Source organism: Saccopteryx bilineata, chromosome 6, assembly GCF_036850765.1.
Source record: "Saccopteryx bilineata isolate mSacBil1 chromosome 6, mSacBil1_pri_phased_curated, whole genome shotgun sequence".
In the NCBI taxonomy this organism is placed as follows: Eukaryota; Metazoa; Chordata; class Mammalia; order Chiroptera; family Emballonuridae; genus Saccopteryx; species Saccopteryx bilineata.
Window position 1 is genome coordinate 46432021 of NC_089495.1, and position 14197 is coordinate 46446217.

At 38.7% G+C, this 14197-nt stretch overlaps 1 protein-coding gene across 13 annotated transcripts in view; it reads right to left on the reverse strand.

Annotated features, from left to right (window-relative positions):
- BIVM (basic, immunoglobulin-like variable motif containing) overlaps positions 1-14197 on the reverse strand; it is an 86393-nt gene that overhangs the window by 32889 nt on the left and 39307 nt on the right. For 12 of the 13 annotated variants that reach the window (XM_066237304.1, XM_066237306.1, XM_066237309.1 and 9 more), the window contains one exon: positions 12471-14157. In XM_066237304.1, the coding sequence (XP_066093401.1) occupies positions 13864-14157 (294 nt within the window). In that variant the 3' untranslated portion in view covers positions 12471-13863. Of the gene's footprint in view, positions 1-1046; positions 1108-2243; positions 2331-3175; positions 3292-4778; positions 4955-12470; positions 14158-14197 lie in introns of those variants that run through there. The other variant, XM_066237314.1, reaches the window with a different exon arrangement.

Sequence of the window (14197 nt, forward strand, 5' to 3'; positions counted from 1 at the left end):
TGATATTTTCAAACAACAGCTCAGATAAGGGCCTAATATCCAAAATATACAAAGAACTCATAAAACTCAACAACAAACAAACAAACAATCCAATAAAAAAAATGGGAAGAGGATATGAATAGACACTTCTCCCAGGAAGAAATACAAATGGCCAACAGATATATGAAAAGATGCTCATCTTCTTTAGCTATTAGAGAAATGCAAATCAAAACGGCAATGAGATACCACCTCACACCTGTTCGATTAGCTGTTATTAGCAAGTCAGGTAATAGCAAATGTTGGAGAGGCTGTGGAGAAAAAGGAACCCTCATACACTGTTGGTGGGAATGTAAAGTAGTACAACCATTATGGAAGAAAGTATGGTGGTTCCTCAAAAAACTGAAAATAGAACTACCTTATGACCCAGCAATCCCTCTACTGGGTATATATCCCCAAAACTCAGAAACATTGATACGTAAAGACACATGCAGCCCCATGTTTATTGCAGCATTGTTCACAGTGGCCAGGACATGGAAACAACCAAAAAGCCCATCAATAGATGACTGGATAAAGAAGATGTGGCACATATACACTATGGAATACTACTCAGCCATAAGAAATGATGACATCGGAACATTTACAGCAAAATGGTGGGATCTTGATAACATGATACGAAGCGAAATAAGTAAATCAGAAAAAAACAGGAACTGTATTATTCCATACGTAGGTGGGACATAATAGTGAAACTAAGAGACATTGATAAGAGTGTGGTGGTTACGGGGGGGAGGGGGGAATGGGAGAGGGATAGGGGGTGGGAGGGGCACAAAGAAAACAAGATAGAAGGTGACAGAGGACAATCTGACTTTGGGTGGTGGGTATGCAACATAATTGAACGACAAGATAACCTGGACTTGTTATCTTTGAATATATGTATCCTGATTTATTGATGTCACCCCATTAAAAAAATAAAATTATAAAATAAAAAAAATAAAAAAATAATTATTCATTTTAATGTCATTAATTTCAAATACTAGCAAAAATTCTGAATTCTCAAATTATTTAAATACCTGTAATGCTTGTTTTTGATTCATTCTTTCTTGCCATTCTTTTTCATCTTCCTCTTCTGAACTGAAAATCAAACATACATTTACAATATCTGTGATTTAATGACCACTTACAAAATATTTCTTGAACTCAAGGGTCTACAATGGTGACTAAGATGGCAAGATACATGCTACCACTGGTCTCAAATCTGGTGAGGACACGTGTAAGTGAGCAACACAATATGATCTAAGAACTTCCCTTACAAGAGAAGGGCAGGTCGCCAAAAGTGCTAAGAAGAGTCACGTCACCCCAACTGGGGATGTCATGAAAGCTTCCTGAAATCTCCTGCAATTGCATTGTTTAGAAAAGCATGTGATTAAAGAGTTGAAGTTTTATCCTGAAAAAAAAAAAAGAGAGAGAGAGAGAGAGAAGCTAGGAAGTGTTTTACACAAGGAAATGACAAATGACAATATCAGACTTGGGATTTACAGATGCTACACTACAAAGCAGAGATTATGCTTGGCAGTGACGGGTTCCTACAAAAAGATAAGATCAGAGACAGAGAATTTAGACACCGGTACAGTGACCTAGAGACAAGATTATGGTGGCAGTGATAGAGATAAAGGAACTGGGCTATTTCTAAAGTCACCTAGCCTTTCAGGAGCCCCTACAGACACAAGTAGGGAGTAGGGTGGAGGACACAGACAAACTGGCCCTCCACCTGCCCGTCAACCACAGAAGCTGTGACAGTGAAGAGCCAGCCAGAAGTGGTCCACAAAGAAACCTGAAAAAGTGGCCAGCGAGATTCTCAGCAGGCGCCACATTAAACTGAGAACTGCAAAGCATCTACTGGATTTACAAAGCTGTCATATGTGCTTGTTTAGCACAGTGGTATGAGAGAGATGACACAGGGCTGAGAAAGAGGTAGAGACAGCACTATAATCACAGTGTAAGAAAAACTAAAATTCACACCTTCATGAGTTATAAACCAACAGTCCTAGCACAGGCTCTACAGAATGAAAAGAAACCATCATAAACCACCAAAACACAAGGACAAGTGACTAATAAAAAAATTTAGTTTTTGAAAAATACTCTAAAGTGTCAAGAATGCATATTTTAGATGCCCATTAATTCTCATGTGCCTTAACATCTAGATAAAATATAAAGGTTTAAGTCTGTCTGAATACAGTGATAATAAATATTTTTAAATAAACATTTACCTATTTTTTTCCTTCTCTTGTAAAGGTGGCAAAGCATAAATGTCATCTTCTCTTTGAACCTGAGTAAGACTGGGTAGTGCTTCATCTCTGAAAAAGGACACACAGGCTTGAACAGATTTGATAGAGGAAATAGCACTTTGAATCAATAGCAGTACCCCACTGATTACGTAAACCATGCTGAGGAGGGGTGAAAGGGGAAAACAAAGGGGCACTGGCTTTCTCCCCTGCTGACCTGGCTGTGAGAAATACATATAGCCTGCCTGACCAGGCGGTGGTGCAATGAATAGAGCATTGGGGGACGTTGAGCACCTAGATTCAAAACCCTGAGGTCATCACCTTGAGCGCGGTTCATCTGGCTTGAGCGTGGGTTCATCCGGCTTAAGCATGGGATCATAGACATGACCCCACGGTCACTGGCTTGAGCCCAAAGGTCCCTGGCTTGAGCAAGGGGTCACTGGCTCAGCTAAAGCCCCCTCCCTCAAGTCAAAGCACACATGAGAAAGCAATCAATGAACAACTAAGGTGCTAGAATTATGAGTTGATGCTTCTCTTCTCTCTCCCTTCCTGTTTGTCCCTCTCTCTCTCAAAAAAGAAAAATCTGTCCAGCCTAAGAAAGAGAAAACTTGCTGCAGCTCTTCAGCACCTGTTCCACAGCCTCAGTGTGAGTACAAGAAAGACTGTGATAGGGTGCATGAGAGGAAAAAAAAAAAAAGAAAAACTGTGATAAAAGTAAAACATGCATGCAGTGCAACACCGCAGTTTTCTTTCTCATTGTCAAAGCTAATTCACATAGAACAGAAAATTTTCACAACTTCAGATTGCTAAGGCAGAGGGACATCCCACTTACTCCTCTCATTTCACCCTCTAATTTCTACTGAGAGTTACAATTAGAAAAAGGCAGCCACAGGAATCCAATGTAATTTCCTTCTTGCCTTTTGCGTCTTAAGGCAGTTTTGATAGCCTGTCTTTTCAAAAATGTGCTCAAAAGCTTCTCTGTAGTTTTTTTGGAGTCACTGGTTGCCAAGTCCTTTTTCTGTCTTCTCTTAGCCTGTGAAAAGAATGGACATAAGATTTTACTTCAGAGTATTAGTATATTAAAAAATCTGTGATTTTTTTCCCCCATAGAATTTGGTTTTCTGAGTGTTTAGACTATAGCTGTTTTAGTATGTCCTATATTTGCCATATTAGTGTATATCTTCAGCTTTCTCTTATGTAAAAGACACCCAGTCTCCATCTAGCTATTACTTAATGGACTGGCTATTACACATTTGGAAAACTATTAATTTACTTTCAGTTTCTTTTAAATGTCCTCAAGAAACCTAAAATTTAATGATAGGTAATTAAGTAACTGTTTACCAAAAGGGATTAACTTATTCTTTAAAATGTCACAGCTATGCCAAAACAAATTTCCGATATTGAAATATACATTACTTAAATGTTACTATGTCCTTCAATATTAAAGATTATGTCAAAAGAAATCTGAAAATATACTGGAATACCTTGTAAGAAATATCCAAGTAGGGAAAAACGGAATAGTCTTCTATACTTATGGTTCAATATAAGGCAGAAATACCAAAACATTCTTTTCCTTTTTTGAAATTGAGGTTTAACTGACATGTAACATAGTTTAAGATATACAGTGTGTTGGTTTGATACATTTATATATTGCAATATGATCGCTAAGGTACAGCTAACCCCTTTGTCAGGAGTGGGAACTGGGGACAGGCTGTGTAAGGGTACATACAACTTACAGCTAGTAGATAAATGCAGTTCTGGAGTTCTCTTTTTCTCTCTAATCCTTCCCAAGACTACCTGATATAGAATATGCCTTAAATAATTAAAAACTGCAAGATTCAAGTCTAGACCTTTTACTGATATAACAAATGTCTCCGAGCATTTACAAATACTTTTATCCTATGCCCTCAGTTAGACAATATCTGTGTAGTACGATTACAAGGTGATGAGATGACATTTTCACATATAAAGGTCATATGTCCAACTGCTCCAAAGTTCACTACAACTACATTGTTCAAACACTTTTTAAACTAATCTCAGAATAAAGAAACTCATTCTAATTCTTTTATATCCATTTAGTCAAACTTGGCAACACATAACATTGCTCACTCCTAACATTTCAATTGCCTTTAAAAGAAGGCTCATTAGCATGGAGGGTCCTCAATCTCAGATCTGGGGAGGCATCTCCCGGATAGGTTTTCTCCAATGCTCTGAGTAATAGCAACATCACTGGAACACACGTAGAACACCTAAGAAGTTACCATACTTGAAAGGAGAAACTCAATTATAACAATTTTGGTATTTTTATTAAAAGTTAAACTTTATCATTGCATCCATTATAGTCTCATATATAAACCTTTTTAAAAAGAAACTGCGCTTATTTGCTCGAGATAATTTCAATTAAATTCGATATGTGTCAAAATAAATCTTGGTTTACAAAATTCTAAAGATAATATTAAAATTTTATACAAACTTTTCTTGCTAAGAATGTGCAAAGAAAAAAAAACCCATCACTCTTACCAAAGTCTGTTTCTTCAGTAGTGGGGCGTCCCCATCAAACACAAAAATAGGACGAATTCGAAAAAATAAGAGTTTGCAGAGCCGATGAAACAAAGTGAGAAGATGAGCATTTTCTATTGTGTTCCCACGGTGGTCTCGGACCCCTTTAAGCGCTTGGTTTAACCAAATGCTAATATCTAAAAGAACTGTTAATGAAAAATATTTTGGAATTTCTTTCCTCATCCTCCCAGTCTCAAATTTCTAACGTTGAAACTAAGAACTCATCCAAACATTGAAACTAAGAACTCCCAATTTATTTGAAATTGAAAAATGATTAGCCCTGACAGAATCTACTTAAAAACCAATGAACTTTATTTGAACTAATATTCACATACTGAATTTTAAAATCTTACATAGACACATATATCCTTTAAAAAGTCTAATTGTAAAGAAAAATATGCTACTTTATTTATTTCTTTTTTAACTTAGTGAGAGGAGGGGAGGAAGAGACAGACTCCCGCATGCACCCAACCAGGATCCACCTGGCAAGCCCACTAGGGGGCAATGTTCTGCCCATCTGGAGTCCTTGCTCCGTTTGCAACCAAAGCCATGTTTTTAGCGCCTGAGGTGGAGGCCATGGAGCCATCTTCAGTGCCTGGGACCAACTTGCTCTAATCAAGCCATGGCTGCAGGAGGGGAAGGAAAAAGAGGAAGAGAAGAAAAAAGAGGAAGAAAAAAGAGGAAGAGGAAGAGGAAGAGGAAGAGGAAGAGGAAGAGGAAGAGGAAGAAGAGAGGAGAGGAGAGGAGAGGAGAGGAGAGGAGAGGAGAGGAGAGGAGAGGAGAGGAGAGGAGAGGAGAGGAGAGGAGAGGAGAGGAAAGAAGTGAGGGGGTATTGGAGAAGTAGATGGGTGCTTCTGCTGTGTGCCCTGACTGGGAATTGAACCCAGGACATCCACAGCCGGGCCGATGTTCTACCACTGATCCAACTGGCCAGGAGGAAAATAAGCTACCTTAAAAAAACTAATAATCTGCCCTGGCCAGTTGGCTCAGTGGTAGAGCGTCGGCCTGGCGTGCAGGAATCCCGGGTTCAATTCCCGGTCAGGGCACACAGGAGAAGCGCCCATTTGCTTCTCCACCCCTCCCCCTCTCCTTCCTCTCTGTCTCTCTCTTCCCCTCCTGCAGCCAAGGCTCCATTGGAGCAAGGTTGGCCCAAGCGCTGAGGTTGGCTCTATGGCCTCTGCCTCAGGCGCTAGAATGGTTCTGGTTGCAACAGAGAAGCGCCCCAAATGGGCAGAGCATCGCCCCCTGGTAGGCGTGCCGGGTGGATCCTGGTCGGCGCATGCGAGGATCTGTCTGACTGCCTCCCCATTTCCAACTTCAGAAAAATACAAAAAAAAAAAAATTAAAAAAAAAATAAACTAATAATCTCTAAGGAACCGCAGTAATAGCACAATTCTTTTGGAGAACAACTTGACAACTCATAGCAAGAAATTTATCTTACATTCCATTTTACCTAAAAATTCCACTTCCAGACATTTATCCTCAGGAAATCATCATAGGTTTACAATAACAGTAACTTATAAGAATGTTCATTTATAATAATAAAAATATTTTAAAATTTAAGTTTTCCAACAGGTCTTTTTTTAAAGCTAAATATGATATACTGATTTGCTGGAATACCAAGGAGCCCTATAGGATGGAAGGTGCAGGAGCATATATAGTGATAAGACAGTCACAAAATATCATTAAAGAAAGTAAAACAGGTTCTAAAAGTATAGAAAATATAATTCCATTGTGTGATGTGCATTATGTTAAATATAAAATACTAGTAGTTTGGACATCAAATTTTTAGGAGGACTTATCTCTACTGTGATCACATATAATTTATGTTTCCTTCTTAGTGTTTTCTCATACATTTAAACTTTTCTAAAAAAGTATTTAACAAATGATTTTCTATTTGTCTATAAGACAGAGGGACATGACCCCTGCTGGTTTTCCTGCTCTCAATCTCTTCACCAGCTCCTCTAACTCACCATTAACGTGTTGACTTCAGTAGTGATCTCTCGACCCTCTCTTTTCCTACCAGCATTAGACACCCAGGCAACCTCTGTCCCCAACACCATACCCTCCTCATATGTGTATATCTGCCCCAGAGCTCCACCCTGACCCTAGAATGAAAACCAGTTAACACCTCTGATGCCTCACAGACATTTCAAACTAAAGAGAGCAAAATATTTTGCTAATAGACTTTAATGCATTTTACAAATGTGAAATGTGAGACAAGTTAAATTATTCCTTATTGTATAAATGAACAAGACAGTTGGCTATCAATGTTGAAAAGACCAATTTATTTTAGGGATCTAAGAGTAAATTATGCACCTAGTATGATGACATCATGGGTGATGTCATCATTAATAAATCAAAATAATCTGAATGAATTTCAGATATTTGAATTTGAATTCCCATGAACATAAACAAAGCAAAATCAATTCTAGAACCATGATTCAAAGATACTCAAGTTATAATAACCTCATACACAAACACATATATGAGGTTATTATTATAACTTGAGTATCTTTGACAGGTCTTTTTAAATGATTTATTCTTTCAAAAAAGCCCCAAAACCCCATGAAAATGATTTCATGTCCAAAAGAGTTTCTAACACTTCTGAAAATAGATAATCTAAATTAAATGCTTTACCTATCCTTATTTTGGACAACGTGTCATCTCAATGATTTTACAATTAATTAATTCTTCACATGTTTCAATGTAAAATGGCCTAAATCCTTGAAGTTTTCAGGGCTCCCATGACAAAACTGCTTTCATTCACACTTAGTTCTAGAAAAAAAATCTTTAGAAAGCAATGATGTGAGGAACCACTAGAGGACAGCAATACAACATATACCCCCCAAAAAAAACACCACACAACTTTCCTTTTCCCTCAGGGTATCCTACATAAAAATTTGTAAGCCCAAATCCATTACAGATTTATTTCAAGGTTAATCACATTACAAAAAATATAGGATAATAATAATCATATTACTTATAAGATCCCATTAAGGGAACTGGTAAAAGTTACCACCAGCTTCTTGAATAGAATAATAAGACACTCAAAGAAAAAAACTGAAATTTCAGGAAAAGCACCCACATGTTTTGATAATGAAGAAAAACATTTCATTTCAAGGGCACAAACAAAACCAGCCAACCGTGCACACAAACAAGAGGAAAATAAGTCACTGTACAGCTTTCAAAATATTTTCCAGTGCAGTGTAGTTACCAGGTAAATTTCTTACTCTACACACACACACACACACACACACGTTTGCAAGGTCCAACACTAGCCAGTGGTGGCGCAGTGGCCTCCATTTGGAACGCTGAGGGCGCCAGTTCGAAACCCCAGGCTTGCCTAGTAAAGCCACATATGGGAGTTGATGCTTCCTGCTCATCCCTCTTCCTCTCTCTCTCCCCCTCCTCTCTCCAAAATTAATAAATAAAAGAAAAAGGTCCAACACCTGAACAAAGTACCCTTACTCTAACAAACATAAATGGAACAGGACTCAAAACAGCAGGAACTACAGGCAAGAAGCCTACTTCATTCTTTCCTTGCTGACGTCACAGCCTGAATAACACTTGAACATATTAACTATGGCAGACACTATTCTAAGCTTTCTTTATTTAAATGTCCCTTTATCCCTCATACCAACTTTCTGTGTGTGGATACCATACCTCCACTTTCCAGGGCAGAGAAGTAAAACACTGCCCCTAAGTGATAAAACCAGGATTCCAATTCAGAATGGAAATAGCAAGGGGGGGGGGGGGTATGGGGGTGCAGTAAACGTCGGAAAGGGAGTACACGCCTGACACAAATCACTGCACCCCAAGGCTGACGCTCCGTTAAGGATACCCACGGCAAGGATCTTCCCTTCCAGCGTGTCCGGGCTGATCGGCCTCCCGGAGCGCTCGAGCAGCTTCCAGAGCCCCTGGACTCCCATGAGGCAGGCCTGTCTTCAGAGGTGACGGTCCGCAGAAGACCTTTAATTCCAATTCCTGTACAACCAGCTACACAGCTGCCCCGAACTCCGGGTAGAGAGGCCCTGCGCCAGCTCAGTTAGAATGCAAAATAACCCGTGGTTCCCAGCAGCAGACACCGCCTACCTAAAAAAAAAGGCGGATCCGACGGCAGGGAAGAGATAGATGGTCCTCTCCCAATGCTTTATGCCAAATGTTTGCAGTCTTAACATTCCTAACAGAAGACTACGGTGAGGGGACAATAGAGCCGAACAGCCGAAAGACTTCCCTCTGACAGCACCTATTCGAGTGAGTGCGTAAACCTACGCGAAATGGAGCCTCTCGGCTTCCGTCTAATAGGAAGCGCAAGGCGGAAGTCCCGCCGCACCGCGCTGACGGTATATTTGCTGCGTCGCTTCACTCTGCGAGTAAGGGCTCGGTGTTCACGCTAGTGTTGGTCGTGTCAAGACCTGTTACTCGTTGGCGTTTTGTTGCAGTTAAACTTTAAAACTGCTTGCTTGGCTGACGGTTGTTTACAGCTTCGGTATCAGTCGCTCCCCATTGGCCGCCACTTGTGAAAACTGTTAATACTAAGTATTGTTTTGCACATGGAGCGACAACAGAAAGGTGGCTGCTTTGTTGGTGTTTTTAAGTATTTATTCGATAACTTGTAGTAATACGATTTAAAGCCTTGAAATACAGTGCCCTATTTCTCGGCATCTAAAATTTAGGAGTTTACAGCTCGTATATGTCAGAAATGACGAGAAACTAATTGCCAGGGGAGCTCCTGAGGGGCGAGGGCTCTGGAGCCCTCAGGCCGATTCAGACCCCAACCACGGGACAGTGGATAGCATTGTTCAAGCAGCAGGTGTTCAGAACTGTTTCTTCTTTAACGTGGGCTGAAAACCAATCTTGCGGACTATTAGCAAGGACCAGAACTGATTGTATGCAGACTACTTACACTAGTAGTTACTCAATAAATGATAACCTTATACATATGGTTTCAAATTTGAACTATTGAAACTAGATTCACACTCAGTGAAAAGGCCTATTTAAATGAGCAAGTAATTTTGTTAAATGAACGTTCTATGACCAAAAAGGTATCAAAAATTTGCTTTTAGGCCCTGGCTGGTTGGCTCTGTGGTGGAGGGTAGGCCCCACGTGTGGAGGTCCCGGGTTCAATTCCCAGCCAGGGCACACAGAAGTGCCCATCTGCTTCTCCACCATTCCCCCCTCTCCTTTCTCTCTATCTTTATCTCTCTCTCTTCCCCTCCCACAGCTAAGGCTCCACTGGAGCAAAGTTGGCCCCTGGCACTGAGGATGGCTCCATGGCCTCTGCCTCAGGCGCTGGAATGGCTCTGGCCCCCTGGTGGGCATGCCAGGTGGATCCCAGTCAGGCGCATGTGGGAGTCTGCCTCCCCACTTCTCACATCTGAAAAATACAAAAAAAAAAAAAAAAATAGCTTTTAGTAAAACCATTGTTACCCCCAAACATGGGGGGATAGTAGCTTTAGTAAAAGCTTAGTAACAGCTATCAAGGATATTCCTGACAAAGAGCTTTTTTTCTTTTGCATTTCCACTCTATGTAACATAACTCCCAGAAATTGTCCTTAGTTACATTTTAGATAGATTAAAATAATTGCTTATTCAATTTTTGTTTCCCTCCACAGACTAAATTTACTGAAGCAGAGAACTATTTTATTCACTGTTATATCCCTTACTCCTGACACTTAGTAGGGATTGTGTATTGCCTAAATGACCTATTCAGCCTCTAGGGTGAAGCTCTCCAGTGCATCTTGCACCCTACTAAATAAATTTCCTCATAAGTGAGGCAGATATCTGTCCCAATCCCACCTGAGTCACATAATAGTCCTATGTTAATGGGCTGAATTGTGTCCCCCTCCAAAATTATGTTAAACCGTACCCACAGTAACTGGGAGTGTGAATATATTTGGAAATAGGGCCTCTTAAAAGTTAAGTTACAATAAGGCTGTTAGGGTGAGCCTAATCCAACTGACTGAGGTCCTTATAAAAAGAAAATTAAGACACAGAGAGATACCAGGAATATGTGCACAAGCAAAACACCATGTGAAGACATAGTGAGATGACCCTCTGCATGCCAAGGAGAAAGGCTCAGGAGAAACCAAACCTGTCAAAACCTTGATCTTGGGCTTTTAGCTTCCAGAACTGTGAAAAGATAAATTTCTTTTATTTGAACCACCATCCAATCTTTGGTATTTTGTTATAGAAGCCCTAGCAGTCTAAGACATCCTGTGATCCTAAGCAAGTTTCTTCACCAATGAGAATCTATTAATGAAACGGAGATGCCACCATTCTCTTGGGGTTGTTCTGAAATCAGCAATTTAACATGAAACACATAGTGGGTAACAGTGCCCAGTTTGCTGAGGGAATGTCTGAGGGAGAAAACACTGTGGGTAAAATTGAGATACAGAATGTGATGTATAATATTTACTAGAGCACGTTATCTGAGCCCCTCCAGTGTCTGGGAGAAGGCAAGTTGGAGAGTGCTATAGCTGCTGCACCAGCTTGGACTAATGATGGGGAATAGTAGTGGGTAAATAAACAGTCTCAGGATTTTATGTAAATGAACATTTTTTTACTATCTGACAGCTGGATAAAATAAAGTAACCAATGTGGACATGTGAATAATCAAGTATTTTCAGATTTTTTAAACCATAGCAACATTTTTTCTAACATTTCTTAAAATATACTCTTTTGAAGAAATAGTAATTAAGAGCTGTATATCTGATTTACAAGGAATTGGCTCCTTGAGATGCTGTTTAATGGGCTCTCAAGTTTCTGAACAGTAAAATACACATCTTCTGGAGTAATAATAATAGCAAGCACTTAAATAGCGATTTCTATCTACAAAGCACTGTTCTGAACACTTTACATGTATTAACTTATTCATTCTTCAAAACAATTTATAAAATAGATACTATTATCTCCACTTTACCAATAAGGAAATAAGCAGAGAAAAATGCATCAATTTGCCCAAGGTAATACAACTAGTAAATGCTGAACCTAGATTTGAACCCTTAGTGCTTCTAGTGGAGACTTCTAGGAGTTGACCAAAAATAAATACTATATGACAGGAATGTTACTAATATTGAAAGAAATCTGTGCTGAGCCCATTTTTGAACCTGCATTGGTTCTATGGAGACTCCTAAGAAGAGTTGACCAAGAAAATAAATAGGTCAGAATGTTACAAACATTGTTTTGGAAGAGTGTAAACCTCAGTGTGCTCTTAATGATCGTCAAACTTATAAATCAACTTATAAAGTGATCATATATATCAAGACTTTTATAAAAAGTGTTTATGGCCAATAAGCAATATGTATAAACTCATCCTCTTTTCTTAGGTGTCACTGTATTCTTTATGTTGCATTTATCTACATTCCTCTCGTCTTGAAATATTCAAACTATATGAAATTGCTGATATTCAACTACGACCTACAAAACTAATAATTTTATTTGTTTCAAGCAAATTAGAATTAAATTGTGTATTTCCTATTATAGTCTTATAGAAATCTAAAATTACGGTTATAATGCATATTTCATTAATATAAGTCAGATACAAGATGATTTCTTATAACATACTACTTAGAATTGACAAATGATCATGCACGTTAAACAAAATTATAATACTCCCCCCTCCTAAAACAAATGTTCAAAACATTCACATGATCAAAAGTAGAAAACAAAACTTTATTTGATGAAAACTTCTTAAAAGTTCCAGTATGAAGTAACAAAATCAACAACCTACAAATCTTTCAGTCCTTTGCATTTCAAGCAAAATATTCCCTTCATAAAATGACCATTTCATAATATATATCCCCTTTTGTAGGCTTAGGTATGTCTGAGTGGATAAATGGATATATAATTCAAAAGAGAAAGGAAAATATTTTTAAAATAAAAATCTAAACCTTCTCCTTGAGATGTATTACAATATGGTTACCAACATATTCAGCACCTTCTAACAATCAAGATACTGATTTGAGTTCTGGAGCACCCCTGAAATGAAAAAACACAACATCCCAGTTACTTGAGTCACGGGTTGACAGCATAAGAAAAACTGACAGCAAGTACAGAGGGGCTCAAATATATGAAATCCACGGTTTCTGAACTAAACACTTCAAACAACTGATTGTGTTTTAAAAAGGCTCAGAATATGGATATAGTTTGGAATACGGATAGCTGCCCTCTGAGGACATGGTGTTTTGAATGCACCTTTAATGCTGTTAACAGTACTTGATTCCATATTGTGGGACCAATCAAATACCAGATCTCATTTTACAGATTACCTTGGATATAGAAACTATGGGTGCCCCCTGTTCTTTTACTCTGTCCCTAAATTGGTTTACTATAGACTTACAGAAGTCTTTCAAGACCTAAAGTTTATGTCAATAGATGATAGTATCATACCAAGTCAAAGAAAGTCAAGAACATCTTGAAATAGTACACTAGGTCGCTCATTTGCACCAAAAGAAAGGACTACATTTCTTGAGTCTTTTCTCTTTTACCTCTTTATTGAGAATCCTGAGAAAGTTAACCAGGAAACAAATGATGCAGGCAAGGCATTGGTACCAGTGAAGGAATTACTAGACTTACTGCCTAATTTTAAATGAGCTTTAACCGTGAGAGAAAACTAAAAATAAAGAGCCCCAATTTTTTTTTGAGGGGCAGATGGTGCCTTATATCATGAGTTTAGGAATAAAACTATCTCCAACATGTCTGGGGACCAAATCATAAGAAATCGTGTCATGCTTAACTATTTCAAATTGTGATGTTATTAAGTAAATTTGTATTTGTTTATATGTAATTGTATTGAATTTTGTTAAGTTGTCCAGAATGTTTACATTCTCTTAAATTTAAAAAGACAATAATCTGTGCTTATCTGCTTAAATATCTCAAACCACCCATTATAATCATATACAACTCATTTACTGCAGAACTACAGGGTTGTTTTGCACCAGAAGTTCTGTTCCTATTTAAAGTAGACTTAATAAAATCTACTGCCTTAATGCACTCCTGTATACAGCATTACGTAACACAAGTTTTTCAGTATCCAGCATAGTCAGTCATTCCCACCATAATCACTATAACCCTGGTAGCCGCTGTTTCTTCTCTCGTGGATGCTGGACATCTTTTTCCATGCTGAGTCCTGATGGAAACTAGCACTGAAGGACCGGCCCAGACGCCCGTGATGTTTCTTGGAGATATTGTCTTCACTCTCAGATTTGGCAATTCCCTGGCCATATGTTGGAGGCTGTGACTCTTGTCTAATGGTTCCAAATGGGAAGTTCCAAAGGCCAAACCTTTGCCAGTTTAGTCTCTGGAATGCTATAATACAATGCAAATTTCCCCCAACCTGAGAAGGAAAAAAAGGTAGGTGAAAAAAATGATGGGAA